The sequence below is a fragment of the Hoplias malabaricus genome, chromosome 14 (assembly GCF_029633855.1).
Source record: "Hoplias malabaricus isolate fHopMal1 chromosome 14, fHopMal1.hap1, whole genome shotgun sequence".
NCBI lineage: Eukaryota > Metazoa > Chordata > Actinopteri > Characiformes > Erythrinidae > Hoplias > Hoplias malabaricus.
In genome coordinates, this window is record NC_089813.1 from 3,485,350 (window position 1) to 3,508,890 (window position 23,541).

General features: G+C 49.0%; 2 protein-coding genes across 5 annotated transcripts in view; one reads left to right on the forward strand and one right to left on the reverse strand.

Annotated features, from left to right (window-relative positions):
• Nucleotides 1-12,976, forward strand: part of rflna (refilin A) — a 13,495-nt gene extending 519 nt beyond the window's left edge. For both annotated transcript variants that reach the window (XM_066644777.1, XM_066644779.1), the window contains exons 2-4: nt 1,980-2,311; nt 9,675-9,781; nt 10,338-12,976. In XM_066644777.1, coding sequence (XP_066500874.1) covers nt 2,099-2,311; nt 9,675-9,781; nt 10,338-10,677 — 660 coding nt within the window. In that variant the 5' untranslated portion in view covers nt 1,980-2,098 and the 3' untranslated portion in view covers nt 10,678-12,976. The remainder of the gene's footprint in view (nt 1-1,979; nt 2,312-9,674; nt 9,782-10,337) is intronic.
• Nucleotides 12,977-13,818: 842 nt separating this feature from the next.
• Nucleotides 13,819-23,541, reverse strand: part of ncor2 (nuclear receptor corepressor 2) — a 69,947-nt gene continuing 60,224 nt past the window's right edge. For 2 of the 3 annotated variants that reach the window (XM_066644774.1, XM_066644773.1), the window contains 10 exons: nt 23,309-23,471; nt 22,209-22,678; nt 20,129-20,259; nt 19,780-19,994; nt 19,539-19,670; nt 18,849-18,985; nt 18,675-18,728; nt 18,330-18,539; nt 17,707-17,877; nt 13,819-17,250 (listed from right to left, as the gene is read on the reverse strand). In XM_066644774.1, coding sequence (XP_066500871.1) covers nt 17,063-17,250; nt 17,707-17,877; nt 18,330-18,539; nt 18,675-18,728; nt 18,849-18,985; nt 19,539-19,670; nt 19,780-19,994; nt 20,129-20,259; nt 22,209-22,678; nt 23,309-23,471 — 1,871 coding nt within the window. In that variant the 3' untranslated portion in view covers nt 13,819-17,062. The remainder of the gene's footprint in view (nt 17,251-17,706; nt 17,878-18,329; nt 18,540-18,674; nt 18,729-18,848; nt 18,986-19,538; nt 19,671-19,779; nt 19,995-20,128; nt 20,260-22,208; nt 22,679-23,308; nt 23,472-23,541) is intronic. The other variant, XM_066644775.1, reaches the window with a different exon arrangement.

Below are 23,541 nucleotides of genomic sequence, written 5' to 3' on the forward strand. Positions count from 1 at the left end.
AGTCTGTTTATCAGAGAGTTTCGTTAGTGGGTGAGACAGGTAAGTAATGTGTGAGACAGTCAGGCAGTGTGTGAGGTATGGTAGTGTGTGAGACAGGCAGCGTGTGAGACAGGTAAGTAATATGTGAGACAGTTGGGTAGTGTGTGTGAGACAGATTAGTAGTGTGTGTGAGACAGGTTAGTAGTGTGTGTGAGACAGGTTAGTAGTGTGTGTGAGACAGGTAGGTGGTGTGTGAGACAGGTTAGTGGTGTGTGAGACAGGTAGGTGGTGTGTGAGACAGGTAGGTAGTGTGTGTGAGACAGGTAGGTAGTGTGTGTGAGACAGGTTGGTGGTGTGTGAGACAGGTTAGTAGTGTGTGTGAGACAGGTTAGTAGTGTGTGTGAGACAGGTAGGTAGTGTGTGTGAGACAGGTTGGTGGTGTGTGAGACAGGTTAGTAGTGTGTGTGAGACAGGTTAGTAGTGTGTGTGAGACAGGTAGGTGGTGTGTGAGACAGGTTAGTGGTGTGTGAGACAGGTTAGTGGTGTGTGAGACAGGTAGGTAGTGTGTGTGAGACAGGTAGGTAGTGTGTGTGAGACAGGTAGGTGGTGTGTGAGACAGGTAGGTGGTGTGTGAGACAGGTAGGTAGTGTGAGACAGGTAGGTAGTGTGAGACAGGTAGGTGGTGTGTGTGAGACAGGTAGGTGGTGTGTGTGAGACAGGTAGGTGGTGTGTGTGAGACAGGTAGGTGGTGTGTGTGAGACAGGTAGGTGGTGTGTGTGAGACAGGTAGGTAGTGTGAGACAGGTAGGTGGTGTGTGAGACAGGTAGGTAGTGTGAGACAGGTTGGTGGTGTGTGAGACAGGTAGGTAGTGTGAGACAGGTTGGTGGTGTGTGAGACAGGTAGGTAGTGTGAGACAGGTTGGTGGTGTGTGAGACAGGTAGGTAGTGTGAGACAGGTAGGTAGTGTGAGACAGGTTGGTGGTGTGTGAGACAGGTAGGTAGTGTGAGACAGGTTGGTGGTGTGTGAGACAGGTAGGTAGTGTGAGACAGGTTGGTGGTGTGTGAGACAGGTAGGTAGTGTGAGACAGGTAGGTGGTGTGTGTGAGACAGTCAGTACCAGTCTCTCATAGACTCTCATTGGTTTATTCGCTAATGAACTCAACACTGTAATTAATTGTAAACGTAAACAGTTTTCTCTGAAGCCTGCTTCTGTGTGGCTTTAAAGTCCTTATCTCTGTCTCTAACCGTAAAAAACAAACCGAGGTAAAAGTAGATTCCTTTACTCTGTAACATACATCAGAAAATTTAAAAACATTGTACACACACACACACACACACACACACATAAAACCAGTTACTGAACACCGCTCTCTCAGACTTTAGCATCTTACTAATGTGTGAAAGACTGTGTCTTGTGTCTAAACGCATTAAACACATCGTCGGGCCGCTGCTAAAGTCTCAGGGCTTTACTTCAGCAGCTGAGGGACTAAACAAGGCCTCGCTTCAAACTCATGAACAGAAATATTACATTTTACAAATAAAAACGAGATATAATTTGTGTCTAAAAGCGAGGGGTGCGTTGTAAGGAAACGTGAGCCGTTTTAAAAGTCAGATCTATTTTAGTGCTTAACTTTCAGGTCCTTATTCTCCTTTAGCTGAGTCCCACTGGGTTCGACTTCTCTCTTCACACCTCTTTTTTTAAACAGATTTTTACGTTAAACAGATATTTAGACGATCCCCAGTCGGTTCAGAGCTTTGTAGACACCTTCTAATTCTGTTTCTTTGGAAACGAAGGGCATTTATCGGCAGCTTGTTCCCACTTTGCTCTTGTATCAGTTGCTGGGCTGTGTACATCTCTAGCCGGCGCTTGGCATTGACTATGGTGGCATTAACGTCATGTGCAGCTGCTCCAGAGCGTCCCACACTATCAGTAGTGTCTACACACTTTTGGCCATGCTGCTAGCTCTGCCATATCTCTGATGCTTTATAATCTCTTTCCAGAGCAACCGTATGATGGGATTTGGCGGAGAGCCGTGACAGAGCTCCATCTCCATCTAAAAGAGACGAACCAGCGCCTGGATCGTGTTTGTGTTCTCCACCCGTTTTGAGCTCTTCCAGAAATGGTGGGGCATCTACACCTGCAGGCGATGGATGAGAGTCTGAAAGGAAAGAACCGCGAGGGGCTGCTGGACAGTCCCGACTCCGGGCTGCCGCCAAGCCCGAGCCCACCCTTCTACTCCCTGTCCCCCGAGCAGAGGGCCAGCAGCTGCTCCACTCCCACAGAAACGCTCACTCACACACACTGCAGGAAGGACAGCAGAGAGGGGAAACTGGTGAGTCCTCCCCTGGTGTTTTATCCTCACTCACCTCTTTACAGCAGCATCTTTCACATCACACACACGTCTTCCTTCGTCTGGAAACACTGTCTGTGTGGGTTTCCTCCGGTTGACTGTCTGTGAGGAGTGTGGTGTGTTCTCTCTGTGTCTGTGTGGGTTTCCTCCGGGTGACTGTCTGTGAGGAGTGTGGTGTGTTCTCTCTGTGTCTGTGTGGGTTTCCTCCGGGTGACTGTCTGTGAGGAGTGTAGTGTGTTCTCCCTGTGTCTGCGTGGGTTTCCTCCGGGTGACTGTCTGTGAGGAGTGTGGTGTGTTCTCTCTGTGTCTGTGTGGGTTTCCTCCGGGTGACTGTCTGTGAGGAGTGTGGTGTGTTCTCTCTGTGTCTGTGTGGGTTTCCTCCAGGTGACTGTCTGTGAGGAGTGTGGTGTGTTCTCCCTGTGTCTGCGTGGGTTTCCTCCGGGTGACTGTCTGTGAGGAGTGTGGTGTGTTCTCCCTGTGTCTGTGTGGGTTTCCTCCGGGTGACTGTCTGTGAGGAGTGTGGTGTGTTCTCTCTGTGTCTGTGTGGGTTTCCTCCGGGTGACTGTCTGTGAGGAGTGTGGTGTGTTCTCCCTGTGTCTGCGTGGGTTTCCTCCGGGTGACTGTCTGTGAGGAGTGTGGTGTGTTCTCCCTGTGTCTGCGTGGGTTTCCTCCGGGTGACTGTCTGTGAGGAGTGTGGTGTGTTCTCCCTGTGTCTGCGTGGGTTTCCTCCGGGTGACTGATTTTGAGGAGTGTGGTGTGTTCTCCCTGTGTATGCGTGGGTTTCCTCCGGGTGACTGTCTGTGAGGAGTGTGGTGTGTTCTCCCTGTGTCTGCGTGGGTTTCCTCCGGGTGACTGTCTGTGAGGAGTGTGGTGTGTTCTCTCTGTGTCTGCATGGGTTTCCGCCGGGTGACTGTCTGTGAGGAGTGTGGTGTGTTCTCCCTGTTTCTGTGTGGGTTTCCTCTGGGTGACTGTCTGTGAGGAGTGTGTTCTCCCTGTGTCTGCGTGGGTTTCCTCTGGGTGACTGTCTGTGAGGAGTGTGGTGTGTTCTCTCTGTGTCTGCGTGGGTTTCCTCCGGGTGACTGTCTGTGAGGAGTGTGGTGTGTTCTCCCTGTGTCTGCGTGGGTTTCCTCCGGGTGCTCCGGTTTCCTCCCACGGTCCCAAAACACACGTTGGTAGGTGGATTGGTGACTCAAAAGTGTCCGTAGGTGTGAGTGTGTGAGTGAATGTGTGAGTGTGTGTTGCCCTGTGAAGGACTGGCGCCCCCTCCAGGGTGTATTCCCACCTTGCGCTCAATGATTCCAGGTAGGCTCTGTTTTGCTGCTGTGTATTGTATCAGTGCTCCATGTTTACCCCTGGGCTGGGTGTGGAGGGTGATTGCTGCTGAAGGACTTTGTGATGGAAGCAGATAGATGTATGATCCAATAGTGAACTGTTCCAGGGCGTGACTGCAGTAGTGTGTTTGATAGATTTCTTGGCGATGGTTGGGGCGTCGGTGATATTTAAGTAAATATTGTGGTAAAATCTGCATTGACATGTTCCAGCACCTCATTTACATAGTGTTACATCATCACAGCGGTGGGGGAGGGTTTGGCTGCTGTCCGTCGTATAAAATAAAGTCACTGTGGAGTATGTGTTTAATCGGAACATGGAGGAGGACCACGGTGTGTTTAGATCACAGGTAAAAAACACACACTTTTAGCTGCTGTATCTGGGGTGAGACCGGGCCGCTTTGGGCCACACTTCAGACCTCATTGTCTTCAGCTCGGGCCAGTTTCGGACGCGCGGTGTGTTCACTGAGGCTCTGAAGAGAACAAACTCTGCTTCAGACTAAAATCTCACGCCCAACTGAAGCTCGAACTCGACTGGAAAACAATAGACTTGCTCTTTCACCAGCAGATATCAGCACAAATATTACAAAGGAATGTGTGTGTGTGTGTGTGTGTGAGAAGAAGAGAGAGTTGTGTAAACAAGTTGACCTTGTCTGAGCTTGTGAACTGTAACAGATCTGTGTTCCTCTTTTGACCGATCAACCTTTTACATTCACACACACACACACACACACGCACACGTCCGTGCACCAGGGGCAATGAGGACTCTCATTGTTAATTAACCAGAGTGGGGAACTGAACCCTCTTCTGTGTGTGAGGTAGCAGTGTTATCCACTACACAGTACAATGAGTGTATAACCATGACGACGGTATCTCGGCGAATCAGTGTCTCTTTGACTGAAGTGGTTTGTTTACCGTTTGAGATCTTCTGATGGGAGCGGTCTAACAGAGAAGTCTTCAAATCTGGAACTTGGATCCAGGTTCCAGGCCGGGATTTTACAGTCTCCATGCGGTATGAGTGGACTGGGCCGGTCAGGTGCATGAGCAATGACAGCTATAGAGTCATAACAGCCACCTGTTTTTAAAATCCCACCCTGGAACCCGAGCTAAAGATCTGGATTTGAACTCTTCTGGTATAAAACAGTCCAGTCCAGACCCTCTCAGGTGTGGTTCTGGTGCAAAGCAGCAGCTCTCGGTGGCACTGGGGTCGTGACCTTTGTTTAATGAACACTCTAATATCGTAGATGTGTAGTTTTGTGATGAATGGACCAATAGAAATGCTCTAAAATCATTTGGGACAAAGTCTTTTTCTTCTGTAACGTTACAAATTTGGAGATTCCCGTTTTTCTTTGGGCAGACGGTACACTAGGATCACACTGTGCTGTTGGTTTGATCCGTGTGGTATCTTCCAGCCCTTCGCTCCTGTACTCGACTGCCCACGCTCACGTTACAGAGTGTGAGGACACACGCCGCGCCGCTAGCTCTTATTTCTCACACTGAAAAGGTTACAGTCCTGAGCTGACAGTGGACACATGCCCTCTCCCAACATTCCTTCTGAAAATGAAGGGTGTGAGCGGGTAGTTAGAAGAGCTCTAGGAACCTTGCTGTGAGGATGTGCTGGCGTTCAGCCACCAGAGCATGAGCGAGGTGAGATACTGATGGGTGACGAGTAGCTGTGGTTCACAAACACCACTCCAGCTCGTCCACCACTCCACTGTTCCAATACTAAAGGGCTTTAAAAATCTCTAGCAACCTCACAGCAAAACATACTCTCCCCTCAGTGTCTGTATTCATTCAGAAGCTCTGCATTGTTTAAGGTGGAGCGGTGTGTGTGAGTAAGAAGCGACTGTATCTTTTAAGGTGGAGCGGTGTGCGTGAGTAAGAAGCGACTGTATCTTTTAAGGTGGAGCGGTGTGCGTGAGTAAGAAGCAACTATCTTTTAAGGTGGAGCGGCGTGCGTGAGTAAGAAGCGACTGTATCTTTTAAGGTGGAGCGGCGTGCGTGAGTAAGAAGCGACTATCTTTTAAGGTGGAGCGGTGTGCGTGAGTAAGAAGCGACTGTATCTTTTAAGGTGGAGCGGCGTGCGTGAGTAAGAAGCGACTATCTTTTAAGGTGGAGCGGCGTGCGTGAGTAAGAAGCGACTATCTTTTAAGGTGGAGCAGCGTGCGTGAGTAAGAAGCGACTATCTTTTAAGGTGGAGCGGCGTGCGTGAGTAAGAAGCGACTATCTTTTAAGGTGGAGCGGTGTGTGTGAGTAAGAAGCGACTGTATCTTTTAAGGTGGAGCGGCGTGCGTGAGTAAGAAGCGACTATCTTTTAAGGTGGAGCGGCGTGCGTGAGTAAGAAGCGACTATCTTTTAAGGTGGAGCGGCGTGCGTGAGTAAGAAGCGACTATCTTTTAAGGTGGAGCGGCGTGCGTGAGTAAGAAGCGACTATCTTTTAAGGTGGAGCAGCGTGCGTGAGTAAGAAGCGACTATCTTTTAAGGTGGAGCGGCGTGCGTGAGTAAGAAGCGACTATCTTTTAAGGTGGAGCGGTGTGTGTGAGTAAGAAGCGACTATCTTTTAAGGTGGAGCGGTGTGTGTGAGTAAGAAGCGACTGTATCTTGTTGGTGTCTGAAGTGTAGTTGTCTGTAAGTGTTTATTCACTGTTTGAATCCCCACAGAAACTCGTGTAACTCGAGCTGTTTAGTTTTGTAGCAGCTTCGCTCTGTGTTTACTTTCATGCAGTTAGCGCTCTCTCGACTTGAGTCAGTTCCACCTTAAGTAACGTAACAGTAACAGCAGAATTGAGTCAATATAATAGAGCAGAAATAGAACCAAGTCCTCATCTTTTTTCATGCTCCAGATGCCGTTTCTTGGCTGAGAGAGAGAGAGAGAGAGACCCTTACTCTTTTTCCCCTTTACAGAGCCAGGGTTGCGTACAGACGCTGGAGCTTTTTCCAAGCAGGTAACCAGCGCAGAGAGCTTGCAAACAGATGAGGGCATTAAATTACAATCCTGAGTATGGTGTTTTAAGAGCCCTGATCTTTGGTCACCTGGGCAGGGACGGGAACCCCAGTGTGCTGCAGGAGATGTAGTATATTTGAATGTGCAGTAGCTGTGAGAGCGCTGAAGGCAGGTCTTTGAGTGGAAGCAGACAAACACGTAAACACTCTGCTGTAAGACGTCCTGCCGCCTCTCCGCTGTCGTTAGGCTCGTTGTGGATGGTGTTGGCTGTGTATTGTGTGGAAAACAGCCCTGAGTCACGTAGCAGTGCATGCCTCTCTGCCGGCCTCCTGCTCTGTGTAAATGATTACTGTGGCACTCCTCTTTCCACTTGCTACGGAGGCGTGCTCGCACTTGTCTGAACACAAGGCATAACGTCCTCCAGCGGCTTAAAGTGAACCGTGAAAAGACTAATTTATACAGGTCTGCTCTTATTCTAAACGCAGTCTGTCATTCCACACGCGTTCTTCAGTGTTACACTGGCGCTCTGAAGACAAACGCAGCTCAGAAAGCGAAAGCAGATACAGAAGTAGAGTCAGAAACAATAACAGGATTCAGGAGTGTGGGTTTCCTCTGGGTGACTGTCTGTGAGGAGTGTGGTGTGTTCTCCCTGTGTCTGTGTGGGTTTCCTCCGGGTGACTGTCTGTGAGGAGTGTGGTGTGTTCTCCCTGTGTCTGTGTGGGTTTCCTCCGGGTGACTGTCTGTGAGGAGTGTGGTGTGTTCTCCCTGTGTCTGCGTGGGTTTCCTCCGGGTGACTGTCTGTGAGGAGTGTGGTGTGTTCTCTCTGTGTCTGTGTGGGTTTCCTCCGGGTGACTGTCTGTGAGGAGTGTGGTGTGTTCTCCCTGTATCTGCGTGGGTTTCCTCCGGGTGACTGTCTGTGAGGAGTGTGGTGTGTTCTCCCTGTGTCTGCGTGGGTTTCCTTCAGGTGACTGTCTGTGAGGAGTGTGGTGTGTTCTCTATGTGTCTGCGTGGGTTTCCTCCGGATGATAACACAGCTGTTTTTGTTTTCATCTGCACAGGGATATTTTCAAAAAGGACATGAGGAAAATCTGTGTGGACAGGGCCTCAGGGGCAGACTCAGACAGGCAGGGTTTCTTACATCACACAGACTCGCAGGGCCGGGCTTTCAAGACAAAGGGAGCGTCGGGGATTAAATGATAAGAGGTGTGATTCTTGAAAATATCTTCTGCGTCTGTCACTCTCACAGAGAAGAGCTTTTAGGGGTTGAGTTAATGACCAGAGGAGAAGGCTACAGGGGAATGTGTGAGTGTGTGTCGCCCTGTGAAGGAACAGCGCCCCCGCCTTGCGCCCAGTGAACTGGATAAGGGTTACAGACAATGAATGAACTCTGCAGGGTTAAAGTGTTGGCCTCAAAGCTGCAAAACAAATGCAGCGATCTCCAGACACCAGCACCACACACGCTGCGGCAGATCGAGGAAGCTTTAATTCTGCATTTAATTAGGGTTATTTACAGCTGCGTGGATGTGCTGGGGATGAGTTTTGGAGACGCAGCTGTGGCCAAGTGAACAGTTCCAGAGCTTCATGCTGTGGTCGATGGGAAAGAGGCCCCCACAGACCTACAGTTCCTGTTTATAAGCTTCGCGTGTTCCAGCGTGGCACAGAGGAGAGCTGTTACAGGTGCAGCTACAACCTACTGCAGCAGGGAAAGGGTCCTGTTTCCTGTTGTGACACTCTCGGTTACTCATAGCTAACGTCTGAGACGGTGAAGAGCCGGTGACTGGTTAGAAGCTCATTTGCATATCATTAACCCTGTTATCTCCCCCTCAGCAGGAGTGTTATTGTTGTGAGGAGGGTCTGCACTCGTCTGCTGCAGGAGGCTGGTGTTGAACGGCCGCTGATCTATTTTGAGGTTGTTTGCTTTTGGCCGCTAAGAACAATCTCCTGGATCTATTTTTGAGGTCCGGCGCTAACAGGAGCCACTGCAGCCGGTTGCATAACTAGACTTTCACCCCTCCCTCTCTCTCTCTCTCACTCACTCTGTGTGTTGTTGTTGTTGGGGAGAGTTAATAAACAGCAGACGCTGTCATTGATTTGACATTGTGTTTGCACGGAGCCATGCTGCGGTCACAGTATCTGCTCCTCGGCGCGGGGGGGAGGAGGAGAACAGGCACTTGTTTTTGCAGCTGCTTTAGTCCTCCGTCTGTAATCACGGTCCGGTTCAGGGTCGCAGTGGGACCGGAGTCTACCCGGAATCCCTGGGCGCAAGGCGGGGACACACCCTGTGGTAGATTGAGGACTCATAAACAACAATGAGATATAGCTACTTTAAGCCCAACACCAAACATTTCTCCGGAACTTTCTGGAGCCTGAAGAGTGCAGACAGACGCCCCGCGGCGCAGCAGACGAGCAGTGGTCCGATTCACTGAGGACAGAGCGTCTGATTTAGTCACAGACAGAACGTGAGAGTGTGTGGAGGACGAAGTGTGTGTGTGTGTGTGTTGCAGTGTGAGCGTGTGCTGGCTGCTGAGTGTTTTGATGATGACTAGAGCAGGTGGAGCCATAACACACACACACGTGTTCGTTCAACTACACTTCTGAGGACCTCCAGTAAAAAAATCAGTTACTAAAAGTAAATCATATCCCTTCAGATTTTCACGTTAAAGTAGCAGCTTTTATATAAAATATATTTGAACTTGACGAGCACCAAAAATGTCCTCACAACTCAACAAAAACATGCCCACACCCTCCAATCTTAAACCTGTGAACTCTACTTTAACTTCTAACTGAACCCTAACCTTAAAATACAACGTTTGACATTGTGGGGACCGCCAGCTTTAACACAAGTCCCCACAGTGTCAGTGTGGAGAGAGGTTCTGGTCCCCACATTGTGATACATTCCTGGCACACACACACCAGACACCTGTGTGTAAATACTTTCCCACTGCACGCACTCAGGCGTCCCTAAAGAGATCAGACGGTGTCCTCCGCCTCAGTGCCCCACCTTTTAAACCAACAACACCGAAGTTACTGTGTCGTAGACGATGCACTGATTCTGTTCTCGCTCTGTGTCCAGCTCCCGTACCTGCTGCTGAACACTCAGGGGGACACCAAGGCTCGCTTGTACCCTGTGGTTTACGGAGAAAGCATCGAGGTCAACCCCAGACCCGCCCAGGAGTTGAAGTAAGTGAACACTGTTCATCACTCATTCATCGGAAAGAGTTAATGAAGTAAATCACCATCATTTCACTGCTGTAAGTCAACAGCCCCAGGTTTTACTGCTGTGGTGCATACTCTCAGCACAGCTTTAAGTGTGTGTGTGTGTGGGGGGGGGGGGGGGGGGGGGTGTGCTGGTGATCTAAAATTCACCGACTTTAAAGTAACACTAGGTAGTATTTTTACAGCTTCAAAACCATTGTGATGCTCCGCTGAGCTCTAATAGCGAGAAAAGAGCCTCTGCTTTTCTGGGCTCAAGCACTGCAGAAACTGCACTGTGTAACTATTAGCAGAGGGTAGGAGAGCACCCCGTTTCCCTCTCAATTTCATGAAAGTGAGTTAAACTCCAACAGCAGGGGGAGCCCAGGAGCAAAAGCACAAAATCTAACTTGGCGTTCCTTTAAATTACACGCCCCCCTGGAACAGAAGTCCGAGCCCCGGTCCGTGGAGCAGCGGAACTGTGTTCTGTGGAGTGACGGAGCTCTTTCCCGAGACATTGACGTGTGTGTTGTTGCTCCCCCAGGTTCAGTTCTGCTGTGAAATACGGCTCGGACCGACACTACCGCGAGCAGGTTTACTGCCCCCAGGTTCCCACGGTGACGTCCTACAGCGAGACGGTGGTGGCGGTGCGGGACTGCACGTGGCGCAGCTACAAGACCGAGGTCCATCTCCAGCCTCGGCACAGGCCTCTGCAGCACCAGAGCACGGCCATCGTCTTCCCCAAACACATGCGCAGCACCTACCGCACCACCCTCACCTACAACCCCAGCCGAGGCCCCGCGCAGCGCTGGTTCACCTCCACGGTCCGGCTCCAGTCCGGCGAGGACACCAGCCCCTGCATCATCTACACGGAGACGCTCTGAGAGGGGCAGGGACGGGGGGGAGAGAGGAGGAACACTCTTCTCCCTCTGCTCTCTGGAGGAGCGAGCGATGGGGACGGAGCCGGCGCGTGTTTCCTGTTGCAGTGGGTTTTGTTCGTGTCGTAGAAGAATCCGGATCAGAAACTGAATTGGAGGAAAAGCAAACTGTAAATATTCAGAAATCCGAGTCTAAATCTTTTCTCTTGATGGAGATCTGTTGTTTTCTGAGGAGTTTCTGGAGCAGAGATGCTCCGCTGACTGTGGAAGACTCCCGTGTGGAATCTGCATCTGTTGCTGTGTCAGATTCTTTTATTGGTTTCTAATAGTTTTTATTTTCATATGATAGCAGTCGGGAGGTGGGTAAAGCGTATATTTTTGATTTGTCTCTCTTTATTTACTCATTTTTGCTGAGAACGCACTCCACTGTGGAGTAAAGACTACAGTCTACTACAAAGCTACACAAGGCCTCAGAGCTTTAAAAACACAACTGATCCCAGAACAGCATCCTGGAAACTTCACAAACGCCTGATTGCACTTATTCTGAAGACTAGGGGCTTTATTTTCCGTTTTGCATGTTCTTACTCTTTGGGGCGGTGGTCGTGGTGGAACCGAGGGGTTGAAGAGTCGAAGGCGAGGAGCTCTTGAAAGTTCGGACCAAAGATTTTGTGCAACACAAAGAAAAGGAAGGGTTCAAATCAACGTGTTTTTTTTTAATGCGGTCCAGATCCTTGCCCTCAAACCAGTCTGGGGGTTAGTCCTGGTCAGGGTTTGGACTGCGTTAATGATCCGGGCTGGAGTTCAGAGAACAGAGGAGTTCCAGAGGCTTGGGTTTGACTGGGCATTGTTGATGATGAACCACTCTTCAGCTGTTTGTTGAGTCCTGAACCTAAACCTCTGGCTCTGGGGGAGGAGGGGGGGGGGTCCTTGGCATTGGGAGGTGAGCTGAGGGCAGGGACGTGAGAATCCCACTTTTAAAGATTGTTAAACATGCGAAGTTTACACTGAACTTCAGTGTCATTTAATAACATATGAAACACGACGGCGTTTAGGAGCCATTTTGAGAAGGTAGTCCCTGGAGAAGGTAAAGTCACTGTTGACTGCGCTTGCTCGTCTACACTGTGTTTTACGGTAGAGTGTGTGTAAAGAGCCGGTGCCGAGGTTTAGTCACAAAAACGAAGCTGACCGGTGGAAAGAAAGTGTTTTAAACGTCATAAAGGACAGAAAACACATTCAAATAGAAACTAGTTCTCATTACTGGAGTCAGACTGTTATCAGAGAAACCACGGGGAAGAACGGGCGTGTGTTTTTACTGGAGCACAGTGACTTTTTGCTTATAATATTATGCCAAAATACTCGCTATATATTCCTTTATTTCTTATTTAAATGGCTCTAAAAGTCTTTGTAAATGTTTGTTGGTTCAGGAGCAGATAAATATTCTATTCATATTTCATTCATTCATTCATTCATTGTCTGTAACCCCTAATCAGTCCAGGCTCGCGGTGAGTCCGAAGCCTACCCGCAATGACTGGGTGCACCCCAGGAACACACCCTGGAGGGGGCGCCAGTCCTTCACATTGTAGCCAATCAAATCTAAAGTCGGTGTCTCAAAAACAAACATGACGTCACAGTGTAAGTGACCACTGCATCACTGTTACTGTGATACTAGTCTTTACGATACTCGCTCGCTCTGAAACCTGTCAGTGAGCCTCTGACCAATCAGAGATCAGCGAGGAGCCCAAGGTCATCATCCTCAATGCCAAGGGCGAAGGGGGCAGGTCAGAGGGTTGAGAGGGGGCTGGTTTCTGCGCTGTGTGATTGGAGGTGGTTGGTCTTCATTCAAATCTAAATGTTTTTGAGAGAATTGGTTTGAACCCGAAGACACTCCTGGGGCGGGAGGTCATTTACGCAGTGGAACGGTGGTCACCGTGAAGAAACGAAAGATGAGTGGAGCTCATTGAAAGAGACGCATGCCTCAGTTACACGTTCTGAGGAGGGGAGGGAGATAAACCACAGGAAAAGACTGGAACTGATGGACAATGTGAAGTCGGTGAGAAAGGATCTTCAGAAAGTGAGCGGAAGGTTTCTTCAGGTCCCAGGGAGGGTCTAAAGCTCTAATGGGGGGGGGGGGGTAAAGTTTTTCTCTCTTCTCTGTACAGTACTTTCCTGATGTATATGTTGCATAAGGCACTTAATGATGCTCTTTATATTTTTGTATAATTCCCAGCTTTTTGCTCCTTTGTTATTATTTTTTTTGGAATAAGAGTTTAGTAAATAATTTAAGAAAGAAGTGCATACCTTAATTTGAACAAAATAAAACCCCAAACTCTACCTTTTGATTTGTTTCTTTCAAGCACTTCATTCACTGCCTTCAAACTCTCATTTGTGAGTGAAACGAAACGAAAATTCAAGCCCAAAAAGCCCAAGAAACCAAAGCAAACACAGGGAAATTTAAACCGAGGAAGGAAAGAGACTCCTGCGTCAGTTTCCACTGCAACCAGCTGTGGCTCGCTCTCCCTCTCTCTCTCTCAGGAGCAGGAGGTAAAGCACAGAGCAGCACACAGCTGTGGAAATGTACAGCACCCTCCTGCGCCCCCTTGTGGTTGAAGTATTGAAAAACTATTACATCATCGCTGTAGTGTTTTTATTTCATTGGAAATCAATATAAAAATATTATATTCCCGAGTCATTTTGGAGCATTTCTTTTGGTCCGTGATTCATGGCGTTTTCCCACCGTGTGAAGGACAGCCGCTGCGTTTTAACGGCGTCGTAAACGTCCACAAACATGAAGAGATCGGACTCTCCCAGTCGCTTAAAGACTGAGTAAACCCAGTGTTCAGTGTTTTAACAATTAGAAGACACTAATATAAAGTCTATACCCCAGTCTCCTGTCAGCACCTCGGGTTTCTGACATCACACAGCTAAGGAACCTATCCCAGGAACCTACGAGGAGGGGGCGGAGTCACTGCGGTAAAAAATGAACCAGAAAAACCACTTTCTTAAATGTGGACTTGGACATTTTGGGTCTCACTGGGTTTCTAAAGTCACACTCAGGAGTTCAGTACTCCGTACTACAGCACACACACCTCATAGAACACACACACACACACACCACACAGAGCAAAGAACGGACGCTGCACAGGTCAATGGCAATAAGCTTTTTATTTAAACATTAAGGCAGTGTCTGTTCTTTTTTTGTTTCGTTTTTACACTGCTATCCACAAAGCTTTGCTGGTGGCCATGTTGAAATACAACAGTGTGAACAGTTTTCTCTGTGAATATCAACCTTGCAGCAAATCACATAAATATGTACATCCTCTTCGGCCTATTTACACTCCTCAGTATAATACAGTGGGCTGGAATATTAATAACAACTAAAAAAAAAAAGAGAGAGCACAATATGGTTGTACAAAATTAGCCAAGATTGCCACCCCCCACCGCTCCCACCCCTTCCCTCCCTCTTCCTCCTAAAAGCACTGAGGGACGATGTCGGGCCACGTTTCCCGTTTTAACTCGATGCCAATTGTGATTACAGTCCCGTCTGGGTTTATTCGAGTTCTCTTTTAGCGACGAAGGAGAATAAAACAAAAGGCTGTCCTCGTATCTCAGGCCGGTCGCCGCCGAGTGCAGAGAGAGTCGTACCACAACCGTGTCTCAGACAGATCTCAGCCTCCGCAGCGAAACCAAGCCTGCGATGTAGAGCCCCACAGACAAAAAAAAAAACACGAGAAAATTCACCACGACTGACCAACAACGACAAGCATCGTTTACCAAAGAGACTCGGGAACTCCTCGGTTTCCTCTCCTCGCTCCTTCACTACGGCTGCGATTCCAGCAGATTCCCACTCGCCGCCTCCGCCGAGGGAACGGATTAAAACCTGCTGCTGATTAATGTTCGTCACGTGTCAGTGCTCAGGGGTCTTCTGCATCGAGACGCAGCAAATGAGTGTCAGAAACGAGAAGAATAAGAGTAATAAAAAGGATCGGTTAATATCTAATGCACATGCAAAACGACCGAGGCCCACCGCCGCGGAACGGACCGACGCAGATCGGGGGGTGGGGGACGGGGGCGGAGCTTTAGTGTGACGATTCAGCTGCGATTCTTCTCTGAAGCTGTAGGGGATTCGTTAGGAGTTTCTCCTCTCCGCAGGACGTCCGAGAAACGGAGGGAACCCGGAGGAGAAATGAAGGTTGTGCGCAGTCACTCGGAAGTTCAGTAAAAAGTCTGTTGTTGTTTAAACTCTCCACAGAAAGGGGTCTGTTACAGATGAGGTGTACGTAAGAAACGGAGCGAGATCCGATCCCCGTGGGTCACTCCGGAGAGCGCTCGGAGCCGCAGTCCAATCAAAAAACAGAGAGTCCACTCAAATTTGATCCTTAAAGAGCAGCGGGAAGTGTCCAGGGACATGGCTTTCGTTCAGTTCAGGTTTGTAGCAGTTGAGGACTTTGGGGACACAACTTTTTAAAAATTAAAAACAAAAGCAGCTTTTTCGTTACGATAACGTCCATGTGTCCAGCTCAGCTTCCTCCTCCTTGTCTCCTCCCGCTGTCTGTGATTGTCGCTGGACTTCATTTCCTTTCTGCTTTTCTTGTATTTTAAGGTGACACGCCGAAAACAATAAGAAAATAAACCAATACAAAAGAACAACACTGAATAACAAAGTGAAATGTGTAAAAAAAAAAAAGGAAAACTAAAACAAAAACAACAACAACAGTTGCGTTTGTTAAGTTTTAAGTCGGCGTTTAAAGGAGAGGCCGACGAGAACCGTCCGCTGGCCAAGTGCTTAATAAACCGAAACGTTACAAAAACCCAGAACACTAACAATGTTTACAAAGTTCATATAGAAAAACACAAACAGAATTAGTGAGAAAACAACAAAACAAACGTCTCAACTATCAACCGGTAACGTTCAAACTAGAGGTGATTCTTACAACGAGAGACGGAGCGAGCGCAGGAAACAACAACGGTTCCATGACATCAAATAAAAACACATGGTGTATGTACCCTGTAAACCAATGATATGGCCCCCCCCATGTAAACTCCCCCTAATGTAGCAACAACAAAGTCCCTCTAAAACCGACCACCGCTTTCCACGCTTTCGTCTGTCTCTACGACACTGGTCCACACACACTGCACAGGGTCGCGTTAACGACACCAAAACACACCGCGCCTCAGTCACGGGCCTCGTTCTGAAAGGAAAGGAGCTTCTGACTCAAAGCGACGCCAGCAGCAGCTGAGATTTAAAGACAGAAAGTGCATAGCCGCAGATTTGCCCCACAGTGTGTACGAGTGTGTGTGTGTGTGTGTGTGCGCGCATTTGCTAAAGAAAACAGAGACGAAGTGTGTGTACGTTGTGTTCTGTGAAAGCCGTTGGCCGCTGGGACTGCAGTATGGAAGTGTGTATCCTGAGCTTTCGGGTGGAGAACACACTACAAAAATATCTGAGCACACACACTACGGGAGCCCATGAGTCCAGAAATAACACAATATCAACAACAACAACAAAAAAGACGAGGCCTAGAAAAGGCGACAAAAATGATCTACGAAACAAATTCGATGCAGAAAAAGTGATTTGTCCTAGGAGCGAACTCGGAGTGACGGCACGTGCACAAACTTCCTGTTTCACGGAAAATGGCTACGGATATGTTTTAAACACACTCTCGCCCTCACACACTTCAGCAACAGTGACGTTTCAAGGAAAGCCGAATGCACAATGTTCCTCGAGCCTCCCTCCGACTGCCGCCAGAGGCTCGTTGAAGTGGTTGAGGACAGAGATGGAGTTAACGTGAGCTTTAAAAACGTAACTCCACCGTGTCGCTGAGAGGCCAGCCGCCTCCGTTCAGTTCCCCCCACAGACGCTCTCTCCTCAGTCCGAAAGGTAGCTTCAGCCCTCATTTCTAAAACAGGAACGACAGAGACCCTCGACGTTATCCGTGACGTCTCTGAGCCTGTGAACGGAGGCCAGGAATCAGGGCGACGGCGTCGTAGCGCTCAGCTACACAGTGAAGTGTTGTTGATGTTTACAGAGGGCAGCGAGTCCCAGCGCTGTCTGAGAGACCAGCGCGGTGTGAGGGAGAGGGAAGCTCATTCGCTATGGGAAGGTAAGCTTGTGCACATCAGATCTTTCACCGAAACATTCCTTTAATAATCCGTGTTTACCTAGCGTGTGTGTGAGAGAGTGTGTGTGTGTTTTAGAGAATTATTAAAAGAACGGAGTGATGCACGCGTGTGTGTGAGGAAAGAAACTGTTTGGAGGTGCATTAATACGAAGACAGTCTGCATATCACTCTGTATGCGTGTGAGTGTGTTTCTGCGTGTGAATGTGTGTGTGTGAGCTGCGTGTGCGTGTGGTTGTTTATTTATGTCAGTTCCTGCTCTGAGGCCCGGGAGCTCACTCGCTGTCGGACAGGGTCTCGTACTGAGAGCACAGCAGCGGTTTGGGCTCCTCGTCCCAGGGCCTCTGGCTCTGGGGGGGCCCCGGGGCCCCGGGCTGCGTGGGCGAGGGGGAGTGACTGGGCATCATCGCGCTGGGCAGACGCATCTGCATGGTGAACGGGTTACAGGGGAAAGGGGTGGAGCCTAAAAGAGAGAGAGAGAGAGAGAAAACAAGTGAGTAAACAAGCGCTGAACGTTTAAAGCAACACTAGGTAAGATGTATTTCTCTACAGTTGAAGTGTGCAATTCACCTCGACAGCACTGCCCTGAAATCAAACAGGAGGCAGTGGGTGGTTTCCTACCCTTCTCTACAAGTTACATAGTGCAGTTTCCGCAGTGCTGAGCAAAGACAGAGGCTCTATTCTCCCTATTACAACCCAGTGGAGCATCACAATGATTTTGAAGCTGTAATTTAAGGGTAAAAAAAAATCTACCTATTGTTGCTTTAATTACCCAGTGACCCGTTCACAAAAACAAATTAATATATGAAACGCAAGACTCCTCCTATAACTCCTTTCTCAAAACACAGCCAGTGAGGCGTGCGTGTGATCAGCACCGTGACAGTGGGACTGTAGTAGGCTACGATGTGCGTGTGTGTACCTGCGGAGGAGGGTCTGTCCTCCCACACTCTGTTGGTGAGCGGAGTGCGGCGGTTACAGTCTCCCTCGGAGTGGACGGACGACACGGAGGAGGGTCTTTCTCCTCCAGAGAGACCAGGACCGGGCGACTTGGTCTTACGGCCGTTAGCGCGTCCACTGCCTTTAGATTTACCTTCAACACAAACACACGTTCGCTTCAGCACAAAGATTCACAGCGAAGAGATTCGTCAGTTGTTCAACTAGGAACGCAATTCTTATTAAAAATGACGGTTCTACAAGGGTTCTCTACTAAAGAAATGGTTCTATACAGAACCCTGAACATTTGAAGAAACTTTTTCACGATTAAAGAGAGTCTGCATCGTAAAGGGGTCCCTCAGATTGAACCCTTGTAGAAGCATCATTTTTCAGAGCGTGTGTAAACTGTTTATTCAACACACACTGCATTTTCATTAACAAAATGATGTTTCCGTAATAATTGCTTGTTTTCAACATGTGGAAACACTTCTGAAAACGCAGATCACAGGCTGCTTCACTGTGTTTACGTTTGGAGGACAGACCTGGCTCTGGTTTAACGCTGCATTACTGAGAGCGGAGCGCCCCCTGTGTGTGGTGTTTGAGTCGTACCGGGCAGTGAATAGGCCTCGTCTGAGCGAGGGTCCGCAGCAGCAGCAGCAGGGGTCACTCCGGCACCGAGTGACGAAACAGAGCTGGAGGGAGAGCGCTCATCTGCCTGCTCGTCGTATTTACCCATCAGGGCTTTACGGATGATGGCCTCGAGGCCGATGGTGTTTCCGCTGGTGTCTGGAGCGGGGTGACTGCGCACGTTTACTGGCCCTAACACACACACACATTTAGAATGATACAAACAAACACTTTTTTAAAAAGTACAAACTTTACATGGAATTTTGTCTATTTTCTCTAATGTTTTGTGAAGCACATGGTGCACTGTTTGTGTCCAGTGGGTCTCACCTGCAGTGGTGGACACCGGCATGTTGAAGATCTCTGTCCCTGGCTGCCCCGAGTCTGAGAGAGGAACAGAAAAGTGTTAACACACACGGCTGGGCTTCAGAGACCGGGTTAAAGCCTCTGGGGGTCAGAGGGACTGCTGCAGAGAGCCTGGACAGCGAAAGAGAGGACACTCACTGAAATCGTTCTCGTTGCCCACCACCATCTTCTTGATCATCTCCTTCTTGCTCTTGACGATGGCGGAGTTGCTCTCGGTGAGTTTGCTGAAGAACGCAGGAGGCTGGGAGCTGCTGGCGGGAGAGCGAGAACCCAGGCTGAGGGAGAGGGAGGAAAGGCAGAGAATTACTCAGCATCAGGCCTCCGCCTTGTGATTACAGCGCCCCCCGGTGTAGAGACCGTATCCACTGTTATGTATAACATATAACCAGTCTGCTACAGAATAGACTTGAAGGAGTTGTTAATGGTCTGCCACAGAGAGATGAGCCGGTTCGTCCTGCCTCAGGTGAAGCAGCCGCTCTTAAACAGAACCAGACTGAGAACCTTCCTGTTGGAGCAGCTCCAACTCCTCGCTTTCAGTTCTGTAACAGCACTTTACTTTGATCTCATTATTGTCTTTTTTTTTTATCATTTAAATTGTTTGAATTGTTTTAATCATGTTTTATTTTAAATGCACTGTTTTTAATTGCTTTAAATGCCTTTTATTCTTATTTTTAATAAACCTGGCTCTTAATTTAACAGCTTTTTACTGTTTCTTTTGACTCAAAACACTCCAAATTCCCCTTGTGTGTGAGAAAGGTGCTCTATAAATAAACTCGACACAGCATCACTGCAGTGACGGATACAGTGTGTGTTCAGTGAGAGACATACCCCTGCTCGGCTTGTTCTGTGGGACAGGCTGCCCCCAGTGACTCTGGCTCAGACATGCCCCCTGCTGGAGACACTGGCTCAATGCACTCAGCTGACAGACTCACTGGAGACACTTTGCTCTGAAGAGGAGACCTGCGAGTTACACACACACACACACACATTATGAGACACAACCTGATATCTGTTGCAGATAAAACGCATGACCGCACCGGTGTTCAGCAGTTGTTCCAGCTCTTTTTACCTGTCTCTCATCCTCTCTCTCTCGCTGGCCAGACTCTCGGGTGTGTACCGGGCGCTGCTGCCAGACTCTGAGGGCGTCTGCGCCTGGGGGGCACTCGGAGGACGAGTGAGGTCTAGTATCGGCGAGCTGTGGAAGCCGAACACGGGCTGCAGCGCCGGCTGACCTCCGGACGGACCCTGCTGAGACTGACGCATGTAGTCCTTCTTTATCACCTCCTGAAAGATGGCGGAGGGGGGAGATTTAGGATGCAGTCAAACATCTGCACTCAAAAACTCAAGACGTTATCCTTTACACAACAACAAACTCTAAACCTTTATGTACCAGTGTAAACACAAACACAGAGACTTACACTGATGTGCTGGGCCAGGGTTACCACCCTCTGGGACCCTTTAACAGCTGGAGATGGGGGCTGCTGACTAGGAGACAGTCGATCCTCCGGAGGGACGTACAGACCGTGCTGCTCCAGAGCTTTCTGCTGAGCTGTGTACACACACACACAGTCTAGATGTTAGCGTACTGATAACACACGTGTCCAGAGCTGGCAGAGAATCTGAACAACACTAAATTCGGGTTTACTCTAATGACCGTTGTGTTCAGACATCGAAAATAAACAAGAACTCTGTTCACTCGGTTTAAAGTCTGAGCTCTGAGCGTCTGAAGCAAATCTCACAGCTACAGTGTGTAAATAAAACATCAGAAACACCTTGGCATTTGGTCCAAAGCCCCGAGCCCAGGCTTTAAATCCGCTGCACAAAAGCAAGATGGAGAGTGAATGTGCGTTAAGCAGCAGCCTTCCTTCCTCCCTCCGTCTGCCCTCCTTCAGAGAGAGTTTAACACAAGAACGACTGGAAAAAACGAACGCTTCACCTCCACTTTCATACTACATGTGGTCTTCAGCACACAACAACCTCACAGAGGACTGGACGGGTTCAGAGATCACTAACTGACCACAGGAGGAGAGCCTGGAAACCCTTTAGAAACCCAGTGTAGCGCTTAGACGTTGCACAGACACCTAAACATTACTTTTCAACAAAGACGTTCATTTTTGTTTTGTAGGAAACGTATGATATTAGCGTTAAATAAGAGCTCTGCGCCAGTTATAAAAGCGCAGCACTGTCTTAGGACTTCTACCGATGCTGCTAATGGATGCCCACATCGGATAACACGACGTGGGGGAGAGAGAGACGGCCCTCCAAAGAGACACAGAGGGGTTAGTAGTGTGTTAATGGGGCTTTAGAGGTTTGAACCTTGCCTTAAAGAGTAAATCTACTGTAAACCAGGGCCTGTACTTGTTTGAAAGGTTAATAACAGCAAACACAAGGTGTTTCTTGGGACTTAATTGAAGCATGAAAGTGAAACCTGGATATTCTCCACGCGGATTCTCTGGGGAAAGTGGAGTGTTAACGTCTCTCCTAACGTTTCCTGGCCGCCCTCTGAGGCTGGGTGGAGTACCTACACTCATCCACTCTCTCTCTCTCTCTCTCTCTCTCTGAACCCCGTCCCCTCATCTTTCATAACCCACCCCAGGCCACCACTTTCTCCCTTTTGGCTCCTCCTTCGTACAGCTATCCAAACACAGCGAGCGAAATCCCTCGAGAGCCAAGAAACACAAGCTCTGAATCAAAGATGAAAGCAACGAGTGATGTTGGCTCAAATTAAAAAGGGGGGGTGGGGGTAACAAAGAAGAAGCACATGAAAGGCAAGCAGATAAAGAGTGCAGCGCGAGGCTGGATGAATGAGCTCTTAAAGTTCACCTGAGGATCCATCTCTCTCTCTCTCTTTCCGTGGGCCTTTCCTGCAGGACACCGAGCGCACAACGGATCTGAACCACACACCTGTGGCTGTTGTTTACTCTACACGTGTCCGAATCAAAGCTAAAACTGTGTGTAGAGTTTTAAAGTTTGTTAAGAGATGTATAATCCGACTGCGGTGAGCAATGAGGCATGTAGCCCAATGAATAAGAGCTAAACCCAGCTGATCTAGGGCTGCACAACAAATGACTAGCGCTGTGATCACACCTATAAACCTATTCCTTCCTGTACATTAAAAACAAACTGGAAAAAGCAGTATATGACTGGACTGAACCTATTCTGACTAGTTCTCGGAGCCTCAGACTCAGGTGGAGCTGTAGCTTTGGTAGCGAACAGTGTGTTTAGTGCAGCCCTGGATGAATAGGTTCAAAGAAAAACAGCATTTCTAAAGATTAAAAAAAAAACAAAATAAAGCATGAACCCAAACTGAATAAAGGAATGCGCTCATGGAGCAGGGCTGAGCCCAAACGAAGCGTGCACTCGGCCACAGACGCAGGGGGACAGCAGGAGGGAAGGGCACAGGACGATGCTGAGAAGGGAATAAAGGGAAGGGATGGTGTTGTTTGTTTGTTCGTTTGTTTGTTTTGTTAACAGCCCCGGGGGTCCCGAGCGTCTTACCATCACAGGCGCCGCTGGCCCCGAGCGCGCCCGCCTCTGGCATCCCCGTATCACAAGAAATTTGACGCATGATAATCTCGTTTATGAAGTTGGCCGCTGTCATGGTGGTCTTACCGAGTGCGCGGAGCTCGTGTTCCTGAACGGACATCGCTTTGATTTGATTCTTTTCCCTACTTGGCACATTGCTGCTGCCACCGCTGCTGCTGGAGATGGCACTGCTCTCGTGGGCCAGATGGGGGGGCCCTCGCCCTATGTGGGCTCCAGGGGTGTAGGAGTAGACCAGCTTGGGCTCGGATTTGGAGGAGGACATGGAGGAGGACGACAGAGGTCCCCTGCCCTGGCTCTTGGAGCCCTCTCGCTCTTTGGCTCCGCCCAGGTCCAACCCTGCTGCGGCGTAAGCCTCGGAGACGCTGACCCTCTGCAGATGACCGCTAAAAGTCGGGTAGCGTGAGGCGCTCTGGGGCAGAGACCTGAGAAGGAGAGGTTAAAAAGTTAAAAACACTTATATTAGAAGAGCTTCATGCTTAAAGTGAGAGAGCGTATTGTCTTCATACCTTTATAATCTGAACTAACAGGAGAGCGACCGGTTCGCTAACGGTGCGTTAGCATTAGCTGATTTAAAACAAACCCTGCTGCGATTGCTCTGTGGGTTCGGTTCGTTAGAGAACACGTGAGTACACCCTTTTGAACTCTAAGTGGACCTCTGATTCGGTTTGTTTCAAGTGTGAATGCGATTTGAACTGAAGGCACCTAAATGAACCAAACACAGGAGGTGAACTCCTGTTAGAAGTAACAATAACATAAGTATTATTATCCGTCTATCCAGCTTTGTGTTGACTCCTTTATCCGTTTCCACGTTCCGACTGTGAATCAGTGTCAGTGTGAACTCAAACCAAACCAGGATTAAATGCATCTGTATCATTTTTTGGTTCGGACCGAGGGAACCGAACTACAGGTCTGAACACACCCTACCGAGCCCTTCTCGATGCAGAACAGACGTGCGCACTAAGATCAAGATCAGAAGCCCTTGGACAAGTCAAGTTAAGGATGCAGTGATATTTAGCCGAGCATTGGATCCTGCTGACCATCACTTCTCTCACCTCAGCACAGAGGAGCCGGAGTGCTCCGAAGCGGACAGGCTCTTGGAGCTGGTGTTGTGCAGGACGCTGGGTCGGTCCTGAGGCCGGGGACTCAGAGGGGACGCCTGGTAGGGGAGGGAGGGAGGACGAGAGCTGGAACTGCCGCCGGTCTGCTCTGCTGCACCTACAGAGGGACAGAGAAAGAAACCCTTTAACTCCTACAGTCCATTATTCGCCTTCAACTGCTTCACTGT